Raw genomic sequence first — 22369 nt, 5'->3', positions numbered from 1 at the left:
GTCGGGCTCTGGGCTGATGGCTCAGAGCCTGGAGCCTGTTTCCCCCTCCCCTCCCCCCGCGCGGCGGGGCGCCTGGGGGGGGGCAAAAGCAGAGGAGTACAAGCGTCAGGAGAAACAAACGGGACAGCATGGCAACGATGATGACGGTGAAGGACGGCAACAGCTAGTGAAGAGGGACAAAGAGCAAAACCGGTAACCAAGTTAGAAAAGTCAGAAACCACATGGGCACCAGTACGGTCCACACAAAGGGGGCCAAATACACTGTCAGTACACTGACAAGGTACTCGTTTGGGAAGAGTCACTCACAACCTGGGGGATGTGAGAGCAAGTCTGCAGCGGGAGCGGGGAGGGTGGAGCCAAAGAGACAATACCACTCAAGCTGGCCACATTAGCCCTGTGAACAGACCCCACGGCTACCTGAACGGCATCGCTGCACACGCCTCCCAGGACTGACTTCACATGCAGTGCACCTGCCACTCCCAAGTTCAGGGAGGAGCCCATATGCCGTGCCAGAGGGCCAGCAACCAAAACACCCTTACAATTTTGGCAAGGAGTGAGATGGCCAGGACAGGAAGCGTACCAGGAACCAAGTGGCAAGCAAGCACCACAGAAGTTCTTCAAACAACAGTTCTAGCAGAGTAGCATTAAGTGCTTTTACATATACTGTGAAAGGGCAAATACAAGACAAGCGGGCACCATATCCTCTGTGACAGCAAGGCTGATTAAAGACGGCTAGGGAGAAACCTTGACAGTCTCGAAATGGTAACTCTGAAAACAAAGGATAAGCACAAGAGGTTGCCCAAACCGGAGCATCTAGACTGGTGCTCATTATGCAGAGTGTGGCCCACAAGCCACTGATGTTGGATACGGAATACAAACTGACCCAGGAGCTACTTAAAAATTTTTTTTTTCCCCGGGTTGGTTATTTTCAGGAGCAGACTGTGTCTGATAAGAGGTTTCTCTGGCTATATGAAAGCTATTCCATTTGGGGGCAACTGTAAACTCAGCCCATCTAGCAAAATCGCTGTGGAGGGACCCTCTTGTCTTTTGCTGCCAATTCTAATGCGAACTCTCTAATTCTACTTTCCACCTGGAGGGTAAATCAGGACACAATCTCTTTATAAAGAGAAGATTTAATGAGTTAGCTGAGGATGATACTAGTTTTATTTTTCATTACAGCTTCAAGTTGCAATTTTTATGTTGTCTCAGAAGCTATTTTTTAAAAATCTGAAGAAAGCTCCGAGAAAATGATATTGAGCAAAATTTCAGTGCTAGAAAAAGCCATTTATTCCAGAACCATTCTAGAAAGAAAGAGACTGGGGGCCAGAGAACCTACGGACTAACCTGAGGCCACACTACTTCCTGAGCCACTAAACCCTAGGGCTGAGTTTCCTGACTCTTGACATTCTTCCTTCAATTAAGGCAGAATCAATGGGATTTCAAGAAAATATTCGACAAAACAGCTCGCCATCAGTTAAGAAAGAGTGAAGGACATTCTTTCTTGAAGCCTGAATAGCAAACTGAGCATAAATAAAACTGAGCTGCCAACAGGAGACAACTGCGGTCTCTGAGTTGTCAACCTGCTCTGTAGGCAGGACTGGCACACCGGTGCCCAGTGCTGCCCATAACCCTAGGAGCCCAACTCCAGATTACGCTGAAACTGGGATTCATGCTTCAGAAATAAGGAGTCGAGACAATCTTTAAGGGTCCTTCCTTCGTGCACGTAGTACCCAAACACAAAAAATTCCAAAGAGCGATGACATCAGCAACCTTTTTTTTTTAAGCTCCAAGGAACATTGGGCTCAGGCGCCATTCAACTTTGGCCTCACATTCTGTAGGTCTAACTATCTGTATAACGCTGGTTACTAATTGTGTTCACACAGCTAAACATGATTTAATTTCTTTGTCATGATTCGGTTCAAGTGGCAGAAAAATCCACAGAACAAGTCAGAAATATTTCCATGAAAAAAACAACAACAGTTAAATTGTGATATTTAAAAGGTTAAATGCTTACTACATGGAACATTCCTTGAAGACATCGGATAGCCAAGGTTTTACTGTACTGAACACAGCATATGCTCCATAAAGTAAGTTCCAAGTGTGGGGCCCTCGGGCCGCCTCCCCCAGCATCTGCCCTTGCATGCTTCTGTAATGGATATTTGTGGATATTTATAATCCAAGCCTCGGCAATGGCACTCCTAGTACTGACTTTGACGCCAGACTAATAAACACCAGAGCCACCACATGGTAGCTATGGTTACATATTTAAAACCTTACTGAATAAGAATCCAAATCAGGGGTATGTTCATTCCAACTCAGTTTGAGTTGTGATTAAAAACTGAGAGCAATTACATTTCACTCTCTTTTGCCAGAGACGTTTGTGGAGGGATCAAGATCTTTATTGATGGGGTTAACACGGGTCTCTTCCATACGGAAAGAAGCTATTCGAAAAAAAAAGAAACAGTAGCAACACATTGTGCAAAAGTCTTCTACCAACTGATCACATTTTTCAAGTCAAAAATACAGAGAAGCAAAGGAAAAGAAAGTGTTAGGAAAATGAATCAACCTCCTCTCCTTTATTACTGTTTTCCATTACAGTATTTTTGTTCTGCAGTATCATGTCTAAGGAACACAGTTCCTAAACATTCAATAACGAAATGGTCCCAAAATGAGAACTTCTCAAGCATCTCTATTGTATAACCACTGCTTTGCACTGTGCACGCAAGATGTTCTCCGCCTGAGTCATTAAAATGCAGGTCTGCTGGGACGGATTTCTCACCATTCACAAAACAGGAGCAGAGCTAAGGCGCTGAGGCCCCAATAGACTGCAGGGCTGCATTAAACACTCAAGATCCAACGCAAAACCATTAAGAAGCAATTTTCTAAAGCTAGGGAAAATGGAAGATCGCACTTATTTTGGCTTAAAGGAAAATTAAAACGGAATAATTTCTTTTCTGATGAAAGTAATAACAGTTTTGCTTTGGTTTTGGTGGGAAGTAGAAAGATTGGGGGGAGGGTTCCCTGAATAATGGCAGTGTTAGTCCCAAGAAACTATTTGGAAGACATGGAGTGACCTAATTCCTAAAGAGTCTGGTTAATGCCTTGACTCCTAACATCCAATGATATTTTTCAGTTGGTCCCACCAACTGGCAGTTAGGACAATTTTTTTCTTTTAAGCCAAGATGCAAGTTAACAGAAAGTATAATCTCATTTGTACACCAAGGCTTTAACAGGCATACAGTGAGATTCAAAATCCCCAAAGACAAAGAACATTTCATATTAAATAGTGAGAGATCTCACCTCCCTCCCATGGAAGCCCTGCACCACCCCCCTACCCCTGGCCTGAACAGAAAGAACCCCACACAGCAACTCTGTCACTGATGTCTATTCATGAAAAAAACACACACAGGAAGCGTTCTTGCACGGACTCCGCGGATGTCTCTATTAAAATTTCAAAGGCAATTTTAAAATAGCAGAAATTACCCTTCAAGTTACAGCAACTGATGAAAAGATCTCTCACCCTTTTCCCTTTGCTAGGTATTTCAGGACTTCATCCACTTTCTGCTAACATGCTCTGAAGAAAGAGACAAGATCAACACTCTGGTTTCCGAAGCACCTAAGCTCGGAAGTGAGTAAAATGCCAAGGGAAAAGGCAGACTAAGAAACAGTAGCCTATTCTTCATATAAAATCTTTTTCTGGGGGCGCCTGGGTGGCTCAGTCAATTAAGCATCTGACTCTTGATTTTGGCTCAAGTCATGATTTCCTCGTTTGTGAGATCAAGCCCTATGTTGGGCTCTGTGCTGAGGGCATGAAGCCTACTTGGGATTCTCTCTTTCCCCGCCCTCTCTCCCTCTCTCAATAAACAAATAAACATTAAAAAAAAAATAATAAGATCTTTTTCGGCCTCACCTGACAATGAAAATGAAAACGAAAACATCTGCCATCTTCAACTTACCAAGCTTCCTCCCCTTTTAGCGGTGAAAAGGCTCAGCAAACCTTTCCCATCATTAATTTATCAAAGCATGTCACTGTCCCCAACAGTCCTTGAAGCAGCAGTTGTGGAGAATACTGAGTGCAAAGAGCCTGTTGGCTGCAAACATAACTGCAACTTCCCAGCTCCCTGAAAAACTTTCTCTGCCCTCCATGTTCCTCCCCCGACACCTCCCCCCCCCCCCCCCCCCCCATACTTGGGAATACAAAGTCCCAAAGGCGTGGTGGATCAAACGATCACCCTGGAGGTAATGGGCAGGGAAAGAAAAAAAAGCATTTGTGATGCTGTCACAGTGACCTGATAGATGGCACGGTCTGTTCTCACTGCAGTCACTGAGGGGCAGGAAGGACCCGGGAGCCAGGAGTCAGCAGGCACCACTACTGCTCACTTTTATACTCATGGAGAAAGACAAGAAAGTACCCAACAGAGCCAACCACAGCCTGGGGAAGCAAAGCTGGGCACCACTGCAGGTGGACCTGTGAGCACACAATGCAGGTGCACAGCATGGCGCTGAGGCCCATGACCCCACGAGCACCAGCCCAGGAGGCGGGCAGCCCTTCCACAGCCGTGTGAATAGGGCCCAAGACTTCCTATGAACTTCCAGAGGTTATCCTTTCACATGTTCTGAATAAACCTGGTACAGCTACTCACATGTCCAAACTTTTGACTGCGTACTTTACTAACATACACACGGCTCTACACAGAATTCAATCTTCAAATGAAACCAAGTGCTTCTAACAAATTAGTTTCCCACTAAATTTCTAACTAAACAATTTCCCTATGGCTTATAAACTACCTCAGAATTAAAGGACATATCTACTTATCAGTTACTTGCATGGCCAACCTCTGATCTCCCCATGCATCTCTCTCATCTCTGTCTGGCCATGTCAGACTCAAGCATTCTGGTGAAAAGCAACTGATGATATCATGAAGCAGCAAATTCCATTTTCAGGACACCTCTAGGGGTTAGAAAGTTCTTCCATATCCTCAACAAAAATCTCAGTGGTTTTTAAGTCCTAACTCTGCCTTATGGAACTATACAGAACACCTTTCATTCAGTCTGAGGTATTACTTACCTTTAGGCGTTCAATGGCTTCCTCTCCTCCAGGTGTAGACATGATCCTCTCCTGAATACTGGTCACAGATGTTAAGCCCACCTGACTACTGAGTGAGCAGGAAGATGGAGATGAAGTAAGAGACCCCATGGACGCTGTGGAAAAATTGCCAGGGCGTTGATTCTCAGAGGCTAGCAAGTACCTATGCTTATTGTTCTGAAAATCTTTCAGATCTGGGAGACAGAAAGAAGGGAAGGCAGAAAAAGTGGAGAGGGGGGAAAGGAGCAGAGGGAGAAAAAAGACAGGAAGGAACACCAGCGTAAGAAAGGAGAGCATTAAAGCGCCAAGACAGACACGTTATGATACAAAGACAAGTTATAATTGTTCTAGATGGCAGTTCTAAAACATGTCTGTCTTTAATACTGGTATCGCAGAGGTGAAGAGCCACTTCTGAATTTAGAAACTAAGAAACTCCAGTGTGGGTTAACATTGTATTTGGTAGAGGGTAACCAGAGCCTCAAAGGATAATGTTCAGGCACCCTCTGTAAATAAAACATGCTACATTCCTTCTATTCCTTCTACGGCTCTGAATCTACAATGTTTTAAATTTACACTACTCTTAAATCTCAGTAATTTATCATGGTAAAGGAAAAAAAGATGATCACATATTTACCAATAATATTAACCTGGCCCAGTATTTTATGGCATTCAGCAAAAATTCCCAAGAAGATGCTACAGTTAAAACAAAAATCTGAGCACTCAGTAGTATCCTTCGTATAGCAGCATTTCAACATGCTAAAAAGGACCTTTAAAATATGCTTTTAAAAAGGAGAGGTAATTGCAGAAATCACAAGAATTTTGTGTAAGTTCTGATTAAGAACTCAGGGCCAATTGCCTCAACAGGGAAGAACAATCAGCAAATTGATGAAGTTGGTATGCTTTTCATTCATCTGTTAGATCAAGCAAATCAAGGCTGATTATTTGCTAACTATTGCAAAGTACAGCTCTTACTTTGCCTAACAGGACTACCACGAGTCACTGGTAGGCCGAGTTGCCAGTATGAAATGCAAGTTTCAGGGACATACTTTCACTTACTAAAAAGTCTTTAACAGAACTCTAAGTTTTGTTTTTAAATTTAGTTTTGATAAAAAGAGCCACAAACAACAAAATTAATTTGCTCTACGTACTTTCATTCATTTGTCATCCTTGTTGCAGACACCAGAGAAAACCCATGGGTACTGAGGGATTTCTATTTTAAAATTAGCTCATATTTAAATTTGAGAAAGTCGGCATTACTTAAAACTTGTATCAAAACTAAGTTAAGTTTTCCTTAAATGATATGAGTCAAAGAGTCAGAAAGCAGTATTATTTGCTCTCTCTGGGTCTACTCATCTCTATTTAATCAAAGCCAGTTCTTGAAACCCCTTAAAACCAGTGGTTGCTTCAAGACAGTTTGAAAACCACCATCTGCAAATAGAGAACATAGGAAAACAAGCACGTTTTAAAAGGGGGATGGGAACTGGAGCAAAAAATCAGCCATCAGGTGACGGCGGCAAGGTCAGAAAGAATAGGATGGATGGAGTTTAGAAGGTCCAATGGACACATGCAAGCCCTAAAAGACATTAAGAGTAGTAGACCGAAATGGAAATTCGTAAGTAGTCAGGGCTGCTTTCCTGCAGGGATACAAAATTAAAACTTAGTCATGCATAGCTTTTTGGGAGATGCCACACTGCTCAGAAAAGAGTGACACAACAAGCTGATAGCAGCACCACCTGGGGCACAAAAGCAGGAGCGAGATGGCGTCTTTCTCACATCAGTATCGGTCAGCTTCGGAAATCTCAGACAGAGCTGTTCTGGTCCAAGAGCCACTGGGTATTGGAGTCTTACTGTGTCCGCAAGGCCTAGCCTCATCACAGCAGCCAGGGCTGCGTTTGCTTTCTCCTGTGTGTGTCCTCCTGGTCAAGCCCTATTACATGCCTCATTAAATGAACAAGCAAATCAATTAAAATCTGAACTTAACCAAGAAGTCAAGATTCTTCATTTCTTCTAAGATAAAGATCCCCTCATGGAAAGGGTAAGAAACCACGTCCTCACCAACTTAATGATATACATGGAGAGGACAACGAGGTGTCTAGGTATTTATGATCCTTCATAAAATATCCTCATTTCAAGCACACATTTTAAATTTAATTTGTAATCCCAGAAAAGGAAAACAAAAAAGTTTTCCTAATCACCATGTAAGCTGAGGCCCAAGATATGGAGGAAACTAACTTAGCATAAGCACAGGTGAGTGCTAACCCAACACATTCACAGAGCTACTCAGTCATGGATCGTTTGGCCAACCACAAGCGGTTGTTTTTAATCATATGTACACTACGTTTCAGAGTTATATAGCTAATTTAAAAGGATCTTTCTATTAATCAGACCCTGAAGGAGCTCAAGAGGCCAAAAAGGCATAGTAATGATTAAAAGCTGGAGCTGACTTACACTATCCAATCCAACCACACAGAAACCATGAGATCTCAGTAGCAAATTAACCACCCCAGGTAAGCGGTGTCCTCATAGGTAAAAGTGGGCGTAACGGAATTTTTCCAGAATCAGTGACAGGATTAAATGAGATAATACATTCAAGGTCCCTAGAATGGGGCCCAGCATTTTATAAACACTCAGGATATGTGAGTTGCTGTTGTCACCACCATCATCCGCTATGACTTTGGATTCAGTTTAATCACAGAAGTGGAAAAACTGAAGAGTAGAAGTAGGAAGAGATTCTCAAGCCTATTAACTATTTAATCCAGAAACTGAAATTCAGCAGTGTGTTTGCCAAATGGAGAAGGGCTAAACCAGGATCATTTCTGAACCTATAATATGCTCTGTCTGGGATTTCCCTGTTAGGATTGCTGGCATGCAAAGCTCATTTTAAGGCTGATCCAGCAGAGGCAGATTAGCAAATCAGAGTACTGGAAATAACCAATACATGAAATACACACATTTGCCTCCACTTCCAGAGTAATCATCGATCAATGGATCAACTGAAGGTAAGCAGGAGGGAAAATACAAGAAGGGTCAAAGTTCAGGTTCAGCAGTGACACAGAGAGGGAACAGAGCAGCATTTGGCATTTGGGAAGGTGAAAAAATTAACACTCGGAATATATGATCATTTTGCACACTGTATTCACTCAAACTCAGGTGCTAATCAGTAAGAAGAACTAAACTCAGAGGCTTTTAACATCTTACTATAATTCCAAACAATAGAATATTAATTTTTTACTTAAAAACTAAAAACATGCTTTATCAAATAAACCCATATAATATTCTACCCAAATCATCCAGTTAACTCAACTTCTGATTAAACATTAGTCAGGCAGAATACTGAGGTTAAAAAAATATATATTTTTCTTAAGTTTATTTATTTTGGGAGAGCAAGTGAGTGTGAGTGGGGAGGGGCACAGAGAGAAGAAGCATCCCAAGCAGGCTCTGCACTGTCAGCGTGGAGCCCAACGTGGGGCCTGATCTCACAAACCACGAGATCATGACCTGAGCCTAAATCGAGTCGGATACTTAACCGATGGAGTCACCCAGGTGCCCCCCAAGAAGACTTATTTTAAGACAATACTGTGAAATAATATTCTCTGGAAGTCTCATTCTTAAACTTGATAGGAAATGGATAATTTCCCCTTTGTGTGTTCAGAGGGCGCAAGGTGGAGAGTGTTCCTCAGTCATCTTGCAGGAAGGGAAAGATACCACTCAAAGGTATATCTTATCTGAAAGGGGACTGAAATAGTGTGTTTGTTACACATATATTATTGCTACTACATTAATCCAGAGAAACACATAGTACAAAAACAAAAATTTCAAGTAACATTTTTATGAAGTGATTAATTTCTCAGTAAGAATAAGCTCATTCCAAATAAACTTCACTGCTGATCTAAAATGAAAACCTAATAAAAACACAAACAATGAGGGGCGCCTGGGTGTCTTAGTTAAGCGTCCGACTCTTGATTTCAGCTCGGGTCATGATCTCACAGTTCACGAGATCGAGCCCTGCGTTGGGCTCTGTGCTGACAGCGTAGAACCTGCTTGGGATTCTCTCTCTCCCTCTCTCTGCCCCTCCCCGTCTTGTGCACGTGCACACTTTCTCTCTCTCTTAAGATAAATACACTTAAAAGTATATATTTAAAAAAATATAAGCAGTGACATATTTACATTTTAAAAACTAATTTAAGGACTTCAATAAAAACTTTAAAAACTTTCATGACTGGATAGCCTGGTACATACTACCTAAAGAAATTCTGAGATCGTTTTCATTGGATTTTTTTAAAACTTAAGAAAAAGCAAAAACAAAAAAAACCACCTTTTTTTCCTACTATCTAACTTCATAAGCTCTTTTAATCTAAGTTTAAATCTAAGAACCCTGAAGAGGGAAAGATTAGAGTTTGCGTTGACCTTAATTCACTTACTATCGATAATATCTCCCAGTCCCTGAGCACGAAGAAGGTCCTTCAGCCGCGTCACCTCCTCCTTCAATTCACGAACCAGTTTGGCATTGGGGTCCTCGTTGATAACAGCATTGCATTTAATTTGCTTTGCACGATCTGCATATCTATATCAAAAAAAGGAACATTCATTTTTGCCATTCCTCAGATACTCTACTTCTCATAAATAACGTATCATTATTTCTATCTCTAAATCAAACAGCTTGAGTGTTTACACATTTTATAAGCCTTAATAATAACACATGCATAGGATGTTTTACAGTATCTTATAAAGATGAAGAAAAAGGCTCAGATGAATTTAATGATTTACCCAAAATCATAAAAGAAATAAATACCAGAAGAGGACTCAAAACGAATCTGTCAGACTGTATAGTGTTCTTTCCATTATATTAAAAGTGTCTTCAATGAAAGAAGAGTAGAAAGCTCCAGATTAAAGTAATAAAATCTACTGCACATACAGATATACAGCTGATGCTTGGACAACATGGGTTAGAACTGTGCAGGTCGACTTATAATCTGATTTTTTCTGATAAATAGAGTCCAGTACTGTAAATGTATTTTCTCTCATGATTTTCTTAGTAACATTTTTTTCCTACAACTAACTTTATTGTAAGAATATAGTATAAAATACATGTAACATAAAAATATGAGTTAATCAACTATTTGTGTTAAGGCTTCTGGTCAAGAGTAGGCTATTAGTAGTTGAGTTTTGGGGGAGTCAAGTTATATGCAGATTTTTGACTGCGCAGAGGGAAGGCACCCATGACCACTGAGCTGTTCAAGGGCCACCCGTGTCCTATTAGTGAACATTCTGTAATTTTTTTTAACATGACACATACTCACAATTGCATTACTTGTTAAGACTTGAGCGTCTCTATAATGACAAACACCACAAGAAGGGGACGCTTCTTTTTACAGGGATGAAAATGGTAAGAAACTTTCACTATTATCTAAAAGTTATCCAAACATCTCATTTGAGCAATTTTAGTATCTTTCCTGTGAAAAAGTTCCTGTCTTTGCCATTAACAAGTAAATTCTATTACAGTAGAAGTCTCCCCCAACACATGTCTTCCCTGTTATGAGAGGGCTGGATCATTACTTGCACAACAAATTACCCATATATCATAAGAAAATCCATGGCATAACAAAATGATTTATGGTGGCACAGTGTTCTATTTTGCTACCGAGATCATATTGGAGTACCTCAAAGTGCTCAAAGTTTCATCATAGTTGATATCTGCTGGGCTCAGAGCAGCAACCATTGCAGTCCGAGAATTACCACCTAAGAAGATGAATCATGGTTATCTCAAATCATATTCACTTTAGAAAGAAGAACTTTATTAAATGTGTCAATTTAGACAGCACAATCTCAGATCCTAAGATTTAACCAAGAGTCGACAAATGTCTCAAGTTCCTATGCCAGGCACTGTTATACTCTTAATCTTGGTGTTTGAATCAACTGTGACCAGTTTCCCTCTCCCGCTCCAGCTAAGACCTCAGCCACTCCACCAAAGTGCTGTTAGTGAGTGAAAAGTCACAGTGACGTGGACAGTCCAACAGACTATTCTCAGCCTCTTCCATCCGTCACCAACATTTGACACAACTGATCATTTCCTTCTTTCCATCAGGAAGGAGGGAAGGAGGCTAACAGAACAGAGAATAAAGAGCAATGACCTGAAGGTCCAAAAACATCAGCAAAAAGGTAATATGGAGTTTTCAAAGAGGTCTGAAGAAGGAGCAAAAGTTTGAAGTAGGTGTGGTTAGGAAGACAACCACACCACAGTTCATGTTCCAAGGTCAACAAGATAGGGGAGAAAACTCTGATTTAAAGGTGAGCAAATCCAACCAGCTTAATTCAAGAGCAAAAAGGAAAAGAAGGAGGGAGGAGTCAGGTTAGTAACATGGGTATCTAGAGATTATTCTTTTCCAAAACAAATATACAAGACAATTAACCACAAAAGATAATCAGTAAATAGCTTTAAAAAGATAACCACACACTAGTGTTCAACGTACCTAGATTTTCCCGAAGGAGCCAAGTAAGTACAGAATCCCTGTAGGGAATAAAATCAGTTTTCTTTTTCTTCTTACTCTATTAAAAAGAAAGAAATGGTCTTAGCATTGCTAGGCAGGAAAAATTCACATGGAAGGCAAACCAGTCTAAAATTCCCAAGCAAAGTACCATAGAACCCCATCACTGCTGAAATTTAACACTCATGGCTTCAATTTTTCACCACACCCAAAGTTCATGCAATGAAGTAATTTTTTCTTTAATATTTTATTTTGAAAAATTTACAACATACACAAGTTTAGAGAGTAGTATAATGAGCTACTGTGTATCGATCATCCACCTTATCAGTATTTCGCCAATCCCTCAAACACTTAACGCTTTTTCTTCCTGAACCATTTTGGAATGAACTGCAGACGCCATGCCCTTTCATCCCTAAATACTTAAGCAGATAAGGCCATTCTCTTACACAGTCACAGTCCAATGACCAAATTTAGGAAATTTAACATCCATACAATACCATTATCTAATATACTGTCCATATCATATCTTTCATAGCTGCTAGTGTTTTAAAGCAAATCCAACATTTCACCTATAAATATTTCAGGTATGAATCTCCAACAGAGAAGTACTTTTTTTTAAAAAAAGGTAACTAGAGGGGCGCCTGGGTGGCTCAGTCGGTTGAGCATCCAACTGGCTCAAGTCATGATCTCACGCTTTGTGAGTTCAAGCCCCACGTCAGTCTCTGTGCTGACAGCTCAGAGCCTGGAGCCTGCTTCGGATTCTGTATCTCCCTCTCTCTCTGCTCCTCCCCTACTCACACACTGTCTCTCTCTCAAAAATAAAAAAAAAGATTAAAAAAATGTTTTAAAAATAAAAAAGGTGAGGTGCCTGGGTGGCTCAGTCGGTTAAGCGTCCGACTTTGGCTCAGGTCGTGATCTCACGGTTTGTGAGTTCGAGCCCCGCGTCAGGCTCTGTGCTGACAGCTCAGAGCCTGAAGCCTGCTTCAGACTGGGTGTCTCCCTCTCTCTCTGTCCCTCCCTTGCTCATGCTCTGTCTCTCTCTGTCTCAAAAATAAAACATTAAAAAAAATTTTTTTAATCAAAATCAAAAAGGTAACTATAAAAACCATTATCACACATTAACAAAATTAATAGTAACTCCTCAACATCACCTGATATCTAATCCTCAAGCAACTATTTTTTACTTTTGCAGAAGGGCAAATATGAATCCTAGGCATTCCAGGTTGGATGTGTAGGAGCAAGTCATTTAGTTAATGAATTTATTTGGCCAAACACCAATTCAACAAGTGGACTGTTCCATCTCTAATAACTTTTATAAAGTAACGGACATTTGGTTTCTTTGGAAGGAAATTACGCCCCCCAAAAATCCAACTGACAGAGTTAGGACTCAAAGTGAAAAGGTCTAAGACAGTGATGTGATCTTGACTCTGAAGACTTATAAAGACTGCAAGATGAATGTTCTGTATATACGTATCAAGCATTTACTTATACTGCTGTGACCTTTCTCACTATCACAGGATAGAGCAAAAGCCACCAACACAAAGCCAGTGCTAAAATGAGAAAATTATATCCTTGAAAGTAAAAATTAACGTGAACGCTTGGCAGACAGACAATAGTTACTGCAGCATCCTCCTAGCTGACGACTATGTAGGGACAATTTAAGAAGCCACTAAGGGGAAGCCAGTGTTCACTGAAAAACACCTCCCCCTATTCCTGGTACAATCTGAGGTTAAACTAAGGATGATCTAGTTTTTAAAGTTTATCTATTCATTTTTGAGAGAGAGAGACAGACAGACAGACAAACACACAGAGTGCGAGTGGGGGAGGGGCAGAGAGGGAGGCACAGAATCTGAAGCAGGTTCCAGGCTCCAAGCTGTCAGCACAGAGCCCGTCGCAGGGCTAGAACTCACAAGCCGCAAGATCGTGACCGGAGCTGAAGTCAGACACTTCACGGGCTGAGCCACCCAGGTGCCCCAAGGATGCTCTAGTTCTTGCAAAAGCACGGGCATACAGAAAAGGAGTACTAAGTAGCTGACCTCTAGTCTGTTGAGGAGGAGAGGGAATTGGCAAGTAGCACTTTAATTCCATCTCTTATAGCACAGACCTCTAGGGAGAATTAACGCGTCAGGCATTCATAGTTTAGTGGGACTGTCATCCCACTACAAAATTCTGGAGGCCTGCGACCGCAGTCTATTTTCGCTAGCCCCACACCACACCTGACCACTCTGCTTTGCCTGACGTTGGTTCGTACTGAAAATGCTGCAAGATTTAAAGCACGTCAGTTGTAAGGACTCCAAACAATACCATAAAAATAAGCAGTATCTCTTTGCCAAAAATGTTCTGTTTTCATTTCGGTCAATTCGACTAAATTAAGAAGGAGTAGCTAAATAAAGAGGCATAAGGAGAACTTCCATCTTTTCCATTTGACAATACCTCAGAATTCTGGCCACTTCTTTTCTATTTGCTGTCTTACAAATTCATCTCATCTATTCTCACAAAGAAGTTCCTCAGTAATTACCTAAAAGGGTTTATGTTTATTTATATCAGTAAACCTTTCTAAAAAGAAAAACTATCAAGTATGGGTGATAATAATCTCGTTTCTCTCCCCAGTGGAAGTAACAGTACATTTTAATTCACCCTAAATGATGCTTGTTACAGACCAACTAAAACTTACTTCTGATCTGTTAGTAATGACATAGATGCCAAGTACTAAACTGGGTTTTGACAAAATCATTCTAAAAAATTCATTTGCAAATTTATTGTGGCACAGAGCAGCGAGAGAAATATGCAGATAAATACTTTGTAAACTTTTCCTTTGGTTGATGTGAATGTTAACAATGAGCAAACGGACGGGCCAAGTTGGAAAAGCCACTAAATTCTAACAGCTTTCATGGTTCTGGGACCCGGACTAGATATCTGAAGAATATCTACACGTGCATCATATCAAATAACAGATTTTTAAATTTAAGGCAGCTTTTTCCAACAAGCAGAAAGAAACAGAAAAAAAAAAAAAGCATTACTTGTTACGAAGTAATTTTTGTGTAAGTAGAAAATAAACAGACCCATATGCTTAAAACATAGAATGAAATATTTCATGGCAGATACTGCCTGCTATCTCCAATGTTACTCATGTGATTCAGAACAAACTGTTAAGTGCTCCATTATTTATACAAAATAGTACTGAGAAATTTTAGAGTATTTGTATAGGAATATAAGGAAAAGTCTATTGTATTTCGATTAAAAGGATGCAAAGAGTATGTTTCCTAGATACAATTATAGTGTTTAACTTGATTCTACAGCCTTCACTTTATATATAACCAAAGAGTAGAAAAAAATTTTTCTAACAATTTAAATAATCCATGACTTCTCATGATAGGAAATAAGATTACACAAAGAAATCTAAGGAACATGTCCTAATAACTTCACAAAGGTAGCTATGTTTTAGAATGGTACCTGTAAAAAATATTTTTATTGCCCTTTCAAGAGGTTTATAGGTGACTTCTTCAAAGGGCAGTCCTACAGATCACTAGGAAAAGCATCATAAGATAACACAATGTAGACACTTCCTCAATTCCTTTCTTGTTCCTTTATTCTGAATTCCTTGTCCAAAGCACAGCATGTTCCCCAAATGAATTGTGGTGTGAAGTCTTATGATTCATGGTCACTCTAAACAGCAACTCTGAATTCCAGAGTCAGAAAGTGAGTAACAAAAAGGTTTTTTTCAAGGTTCCATTCCGTCTTATGTCTCCATACATCCTGCTGAGGATTTAAAATCATCACAATTGATTCTACAGCTAGTTCATTTCTAGCAAATCCCACCATACCTTGCTGGTGCAGTTATCCTACAGACGAAGCATTTAAAAGAAAGAATGAAAACACAGGATAAGCCTTCAAACAGAAAGTACTTTAAAGTCATAAATTGAGTAGGACTTTTCAGAAACAAGCAAGAAAGCAGCGGAATCTTTTTACGGATTCAAATGATGTACTAAACTACTAGACTAGAGTACACAGTGACTAACTGGTACTTCCTCAGCTTTTAACCTAAAACATGAAGCCCCTTATACAAACTGTTTCAGATTTAGTGTCCTACTGTTAAAGAATAGGAAAGAATAACACAACTTTTAAAAATGTATTACTGGCCCCCAAATCAATAGCATTCACCAAGGCAAATGCTCAAAATACTCCAAGAGGTACTACATCCTACTTAGAAAAGACTGTATAGGAAAAGGGTATGCAAAAAAACAAACAAACAAACAAACCCACAAAACAAACAAAAACCTTAGTTTCGATGAGAGACTGAAGTAAGGCTCAAAAAAAGTAGTCAGACCTTAGGTCTTTGTAAAGAACCAGTTTCAGCCTAGCCTTTACAGACGTATTTACTTTCATTCTCGTTAATCCCTTTTATTCTCAGTAGAAAGTTAAAATGTACTATGCCTAGTATCTTATCTGAAAAGTTCTAAAAGGAGGAAGGCAAGATTACGTAAAAGGGCCAAAAAAGGTCAGTCTTTATAAACACATAAAATATCATCAAGTACCTTTGCTGAACAGACAAATTTTCCCATACAATCGGGTATGTAATACTCACCACCTCTGCCAAGGCTGAAATGACTTTGCCCAGAGTTGTAAGAGACTTATTAATATTTGCTCCTTCCTGAAATCAATACGAAACATGAAGAATTATGATGCAGAATTTCTACGACTGCCACATCATATATAATACATAAGACACAATTAGGTCTTAATGCTAGCATTGTGTATTTATGACCACAAGTTCTAAAAACCTCTTGTAATCCTCTCCACTTAATGCCACATCGGGACCACATGCCTAACTCACAGGCCTACGTAGCTGCGGGATATCCTGCCCCAAAAGCTTACAGATGCAGCCTTCTTCCCCCAACTCACCAACACGTAATTTCCGCTCTTGCTAATGAAGCATCTCTCTGGAGAGGCCCACGTTTGTTCTCACACTTGGATCTTCTGTGTCGCTGTCCTATTCGTGTCGCTTACATCTAGTTTGTTCCTCAAAACACACTCCAGCTCTCACCTTGACCATCAAGTCCTCCTTAACTATTACATTATGTAACTTATCTTTCATTGGATTATAGATCAGACATCAGCAAAAGGTTTTGAGGGCCATGCGGTCTCTTTCACAACTTTTCAACCTTACCGTTGTAGACAACACATAAACAAAGAGACACAGCTGTGCCCCCATAAAATTTCATTTACAAAAACGGACAGTGGGCCAAATGTGACCTACTGGTCATAGTTTGCTGACCTATGTTATAGAACATTTATTGACTGGTACAACTGTTTGGTAAAATAAATACCTTTAATCGAGTCCCTTTGGCACCAGTGGAATCAGCTCGTTCACTTCCTGCTAGATCCACCAAGCTGATTTTACTGACCTGGTAAAGAACAAGACATTGGGGCAATTCAGAAGAAACAAGCAAGGTAGAACCAGAAAACACTAAGAGGCAGGAAATTAAAAATGAGGCATGAAGACTACAAATATTAGGGCTTTTTTACAGATGGCCCAAGACACAGAGCATGCACAAAAGTTCGCAGCAATTATCTTGGTTCAAAACAAGTAATTTTAGGGTACACGTATTTTACAATGGCATGGCATAAAAATATATAAAACCCATTAATCCATTAAACGGCATATTAAATATGAAGCCCCGGCAACTAGAACTCTCACACACTGCTGGTGGGATGTAAAATGATATAATCACTTTGGAAGACAGTTTAGCAGAGACATATACCTACCATAAGACTCAACCATTCCACTCCTAGGTAATTACCAAGAGAAACAAAAGCAAATATCTACACGAAGGCTTGCACGCACATGGTTACAGCATCTTCATTTAAACAATCAAAAACTAGAAACAATTTCAATGCCCACCAACAGATGAGTTATTGCACAAACTGTGATAGATCTTTGTAACAGAATACTAGCCAGCAATGAAAAGGAGTGAACTACTGACGTAACAACAACACAAATGAACTTCAAAATTACGCTGAATGAAAGAAGCGAGGCCAGAGAACAGTACATACTATAAAACTCCACTTATATAAAATTCTGGAAAATGTCAGTTAATCTGTCGTGACAAAAGGCAGATCAGAATTGCCCGAGTATCAGGGTGGAAGGAGTGGTACAGTAAGATTATAAAGCAGCATGAGGCAACTTTCCAGGGTAAAAGAAGTGGTTACTTGGATTATGACACTGGTTTTACAGGTGCATATACAGCAATCCAATTTTACTCTTTAAATAGGTGTGGTTCATTGTACTTCAACAATACCTCAGTAAAGTTGTAAAAAACAAACAAACAAACAAAACATTCAGGAAAGTTAGACAAAAGTATCCAAAATGGATGATCAAAGAAGCTTTGGTTATGTTAACATCATTATTTTTGTAGATGTGACATCATGGAAAAACTACTTTCACACTGGATGTACTAAATCACATTAATACTGTAACTAGCTAAGCCGTGTCAAGTTATTTAACCACCTATGTGAAGACCATGTTTTCTAAAATAATTTTCAGCTAAAAACAAACAAGTCACCAAGTAAAAAGTGATTCTAGTTTTTAGTGATACCAGTTAGCATAAAGTACTCAGTTAATAAGGCAAAGGATCTTTTTTTGTTGCCAGTATAATAAAATCTAACTTCAGCGGCACCTGGCTGGCTCAGTCAATTAAGTGTCTGACTTCAGTTTAGGTCATTATCCCTTGATTCGTGGGTTGAGCCCCGTATTGGGCTCTATGCTGACAGCTCAGAGCCTGGAGCCTACTTCGGATTCTGTGTCTCCCTCTCTTTCTGCTTCTCCCCACTAGTGCATGCACATGCTCACTCTCTCTCTCTCTCAAAAATAAACATTAAGGGGGGCGCCTGGGTGGCGCAGTCGGTTGAGCGTCCGACTTGAGCCAGGTCACGATCTCGCGGTCCGTGAGTTCGAGCCCCGCGTCGGGCTCTGGGCTGATGGCTCAGAGCCTGGAGCCTGTTTCCAATTCTGTGTCTCCCTCTCTCTCTGCCCCTCCCCCATTCATGCTCTGTCTCTCTCTGTCCCAAAAATAAATAAATGTTGAAAAAAAATTTTTTTAAATAAACGTTAAGGGGCACCTGAGTGTCTCAGTCGGTTAAGTGTCCGATGTCAGCTCAGGTCATGATCTCGCAGTTTGTGAGTTCGAGCCCTGTGTCGGGCTCTGTGCTGACAGCTCAGAGCCTGGAGTCTGCTTCAGATTCTGTGTCTCCCTCTCTCTCTCTCTCTCTCTGCCCCTCCCCAGCTTGCACTCTGTCTCTCTCTCAAAAATAAACACTAGAAAACATATATAAAAAAAATGTCTTTTTAAATCTAACTTCAGGTTTAAAAAGCCAGCCACATGCTACTTAGGTATGTAGGCAGAGAAGAATTTAACATAAATCTACTACTAACAATAATAACAATAAAATCCACATTTATTGAGTGAATACACCAGGCTCTGAGCCAGGCTCTATGTGCACTAACCTGTACCAATATGTAATCATCTTAACAAACCTATGAGGTTCGGGAAACTAAGGTACAAAGAGGTTAAGTAACTTGCCCAAGGTAACAGTGCTGCAAAGTAGTAGAGGCAGGATCTAAGGCAAGCCATTTAATTCCAGAGCCTACTCTATTGAACGGTGTAGAAAACGAGACATTAACAAGCAAGGTATTTGAAAAACCTCAGGAATGCTGTGCAGTTATTTATTTTCCAAGGAAAAACACACCTTGTCTGCTTAACTGTTTGCTTAAATATTTAATCCCACACCACATTATCAGAGCTCAAAAAGAAAAAAAAAATACACATACCAAACCAGCTAATAAAGTAATAAAGAGGTTCTAGTCAAGAAAAAAGGGAAGGATTTTCTCCCCACAGAACTGCTGAACTCTCTTGCACAAAGTAGTTTTTGAGACCCAAAGTCTTGAATTGTTTTTTCTTAACCCTACTTTCTATCTTGCGATTTCACTCAAAACCCACGCTCAAAATTGGTTCAGAGTAGGAACAGAAATGACAAGTAGAAGATATAAAATATTCTCCGTTGAGTGAAACAGCAACTTTCTGCCCTCCATAAGATGCAGAGGGTAGCAAGGACTCCTGAAGTTTCCCGTCCTACACAACTCAAGCCTAGACACTGAAGTTGTCCTACCTTCTCAGTGGAAAGGTTGGTCTCAGTATCATGTTTCTTCTGGGTGAAAACAATGGTAAACACAGCATGGGAACGGCTACTTGTTTCATTCATGTTGGTAGCTGCCACTGTCCTAAATAAACATAATGGTGACATATGACAGTAGAATTCTTAGATGAAAGTTAAAATGGACAGCAGGCTCCACATCATAAGCACAAAAAGCAACAGCTTTAAACCTCTTCACAGATCATGAGATTGTCACTTACACAAACTGTTCTCAATGCACCTTATTTGTGAGCCTATCAACCCACCCCCAACTCCAAAGGTACCACGTCAGAATCATTTCTCATACTTCAGTTGTCCCTTTAGGAACCACCAAGGCATTTAGTTTTTATTCTTTATTCCACAATCGATCACTACCATAGGCACATGATATCCAACATTTTACCACAACTTCATCAAAATCAAGATACTAAAATTTAATCAAAGTTCTGATGCACTTCAGCACCGCACTGTTTTGGTGAGAAGAAAGATGCCCAATACGCTGAAGCCCTCACTTCTTTCTCCAGCACGGCCAAAGGATCAGAGGATCCACAATTAAAGCAACTTTCATGGCTATGTGATCTCAAACCCTTAACTGGGAGCAAAGGACCCGAAAATGTACCAAACCCCTCAGTCATGAGTCTATTTCTACCATACCTGGCTTTGTTCCCAGCATCCATGAGGTCAGCAATGTCTGTGTAGGAAGTGACTGCCAGCTTGGACAGATCCTCCACATACGGGCCAAGAAGCGGATGTTCACGCACACGCAAATGACCCTTGTTTTTTGGATTCAGCAGGTCTCGTACTCTTTCACAGTAAATTTCCATGTAGCTCACCTAGAAACAAACTATTAATTTGAACTGGAGGACTTGGAAAAAGAAATTCTATACATTAAAAAAACGTTTTATAGGGGCGCCTGGGTGTCTCAGTCAGTTGACCATCTGATTCTTGGTTTTGGCTCAGGTCATGATCTCACGGTTTGTGGTTTCTAGCCCCGCAACAGGCTCCGTGCTGGCAGCATGGAGCCTGCTTGGGATTCTCTCTCTCCCTCTTTCTCTGCCCCTCCCCTGACTTAAAATGTTTTTACTTTTATTTAAAAAAAAATTTTTTTTGAATGTTTATCTATTTTTGAGAGAGGGAGAGACAGAGCATGAGCAGCAGAGGGGCAGAGAGAGAGGGAGACACAGAATCCGAAGCAGGCTCAAGGCTCTGAGCTGTCAGAACAGAGCCCAACGTGGAGCTCCAACTCACAGGCCATGAGATCACGACCTGAGCCGAAGTCAGATGCTCAACCGACTGAGCCACCCAGGCACCCCTAAAATGTTTTTTAAATGTTGTATAACATTGATTAAAAGGTCTACAATTAGGGGCACCTGGCTGACTCAGTTAGTAGAGTGTGTGACTCTTGATCTCGCGTCATAAGTTCAAGTCCCATGTTGGGTGTAGAGATTACTTAAAAAAAAAGTCGTACGATGAGAGATCAGCAAACTTTACAAAGAAAAATACTGTAGGTCCAGTCCCTTTGATTCTACTAATGGTATGCACAGACATCACTAACTTAGAACCAGCCTTCCCACAGTCTCAGGAAAGAAAAGGAGGTAAACATTATCTCAGCAGTCAGTAGCTGCTACTTGTCTAAAGCAGAAAAAAAATATTATTTTTAGTAACAACTTACCAGTTACTAATACACTTTTTAAAATGTATCCTGTTGTCAATAATTGAGGATTACAGTGAGGTTATTCTAAAAGCTTGGAAATAAAAACTCTATTAGTGTTAAAACCAAGAAACAATATTCCAGAGCAGGGAAGACTAAAAGAGACCAGCAACTCTACTACTGTAAGACCGACCACACGGTGACTGATTACGGACAAGCAATCAATCCACCTACCACAAGGAGTGAGGACGGGTCAGCATAGAGCCTGGCTGCATGGCAGGACCTGCCCAAGACTCACGAGGGAAGAGGAAGCGTCAGCTAACACACTACTGGAACTCTTGTCGTACCAGCAGGACCGTTCTCATCCTGGAGGTGGACGTAGCAGACTAGCCTTTCTCCACCTGAGGCAACTCAACGTAGGAGTCGTCTAGTCAACTCCTCCCTCTCGAATTCCACGGTCACTAAAGAACCTAAAGGGTTCCAACAGAAGCGTGTCCACAAGAAGATAATACGCCAGTCTTGCTAATGTGGGTGTTCTGGTCTAAGTAAGAGTTTTTCCTCATGGGAAAGTAACCAACAAAAATGGTGGTTTTGTAACATAAGCTAAATGAGCTTCATTCAAGAGTCTGGCTTTAAAGGATGCTTCTGCTCCTGATCTGTATATAAGATCAGACTTGTAAACAAATAATGTAGGCTCTGGACTGGGGTAAATTCACCACAGTAAGCCTCATTACAATCTTCGCGAGGAATGAGAAGCTTGTGCAGCACTAAGCTACTCAAGCATACCATAAAACTTCAACATTTTTCAACTTTAAATATTCTATAGGCACATTTTCAGAGTATCTGAAATAGAAGCTTATCTCCATTTCTATTGCTTTTCTCTTTCATTCCATCTCAGAGCTGACTGTATATTTATACGATAATCTAAAATCAATTTTTTAAATATTGAGAACCCTC

The 22369-nt window shown here is 40.5% G+C and overlaps 1 protein-coding gene across 28 annotated transcripts in view; it reads right to left on the bottom strand.

Moving 5' to 3' along the window:
• KIF1B (kinesin family member 1B) overlaps positions 1–22369 on the bottom strand; it is a 147064-nt gene that overhangs the window by 77111 nt on the left and 47584 nt on the right. For 13 of the 28 annotated variants that reach the window (XM_040460772.1, XM_040460798.1, XM_040460813.1 and 10 more), the window contains exons 6-15: positions 20416–20594; positions 19738–19849; positions 16899–16976; positions 16157–16222; positions 15396–15413; positions 11557–11632; positions 10747–10825; positions 9508–9650; positions 8038–8079; positions 5069–5280 (exon numbers count right to left, since the gene is read on the bottom strand). In XM_040460772.1, coding sequence (XP_040316706.1) covers positions 5069–5280; positions 8038–8079; positions 9508–9650; positions 10747–10825; positions 11557–11632; positions 15396–15413; positions 16157–16222; positions 16899–16976; positions 19738–19849; positions 20416–20594 — 1005 coding nt within the window. The remainder of the gene's footprint in view (positions 1–5068; positions 5281–8037; positions 8080–9507; positions 9651–10746; positions 10826–11556; positions 11633–15395; positions 15414–16156; positions 16223–16898; positions 16977–19737; positions 19850–20415; positions 20595–22369) is intronic. The other 15 variants (XM_040460837.1, XM_040460875.1, XM_040460929.1 and 12 more) reach the window with 5 other exon arrangements.

This window comes from Herpailurus yagouaroundi, unplaced genomic scaffold (genome assembly GCF_014898765.1).
Source record: "Herpailurus yagouaroundi ecotype Mexico unplaced genomic scaffold, PumYag 77, whole genome shotgun sequence".
Taxonomy (NCBI): domain Eukaryota; kingdom Metazoa; phylum Chordata; class Mammalia; order Carnivora; family Felidae; genus Herpailurus; species Herpailurus yagouaroundi.
Note: the sequence above shows the minus strand (reverse complement) of the source record. Positions and strands in the feature narration are given on the sequence as shown.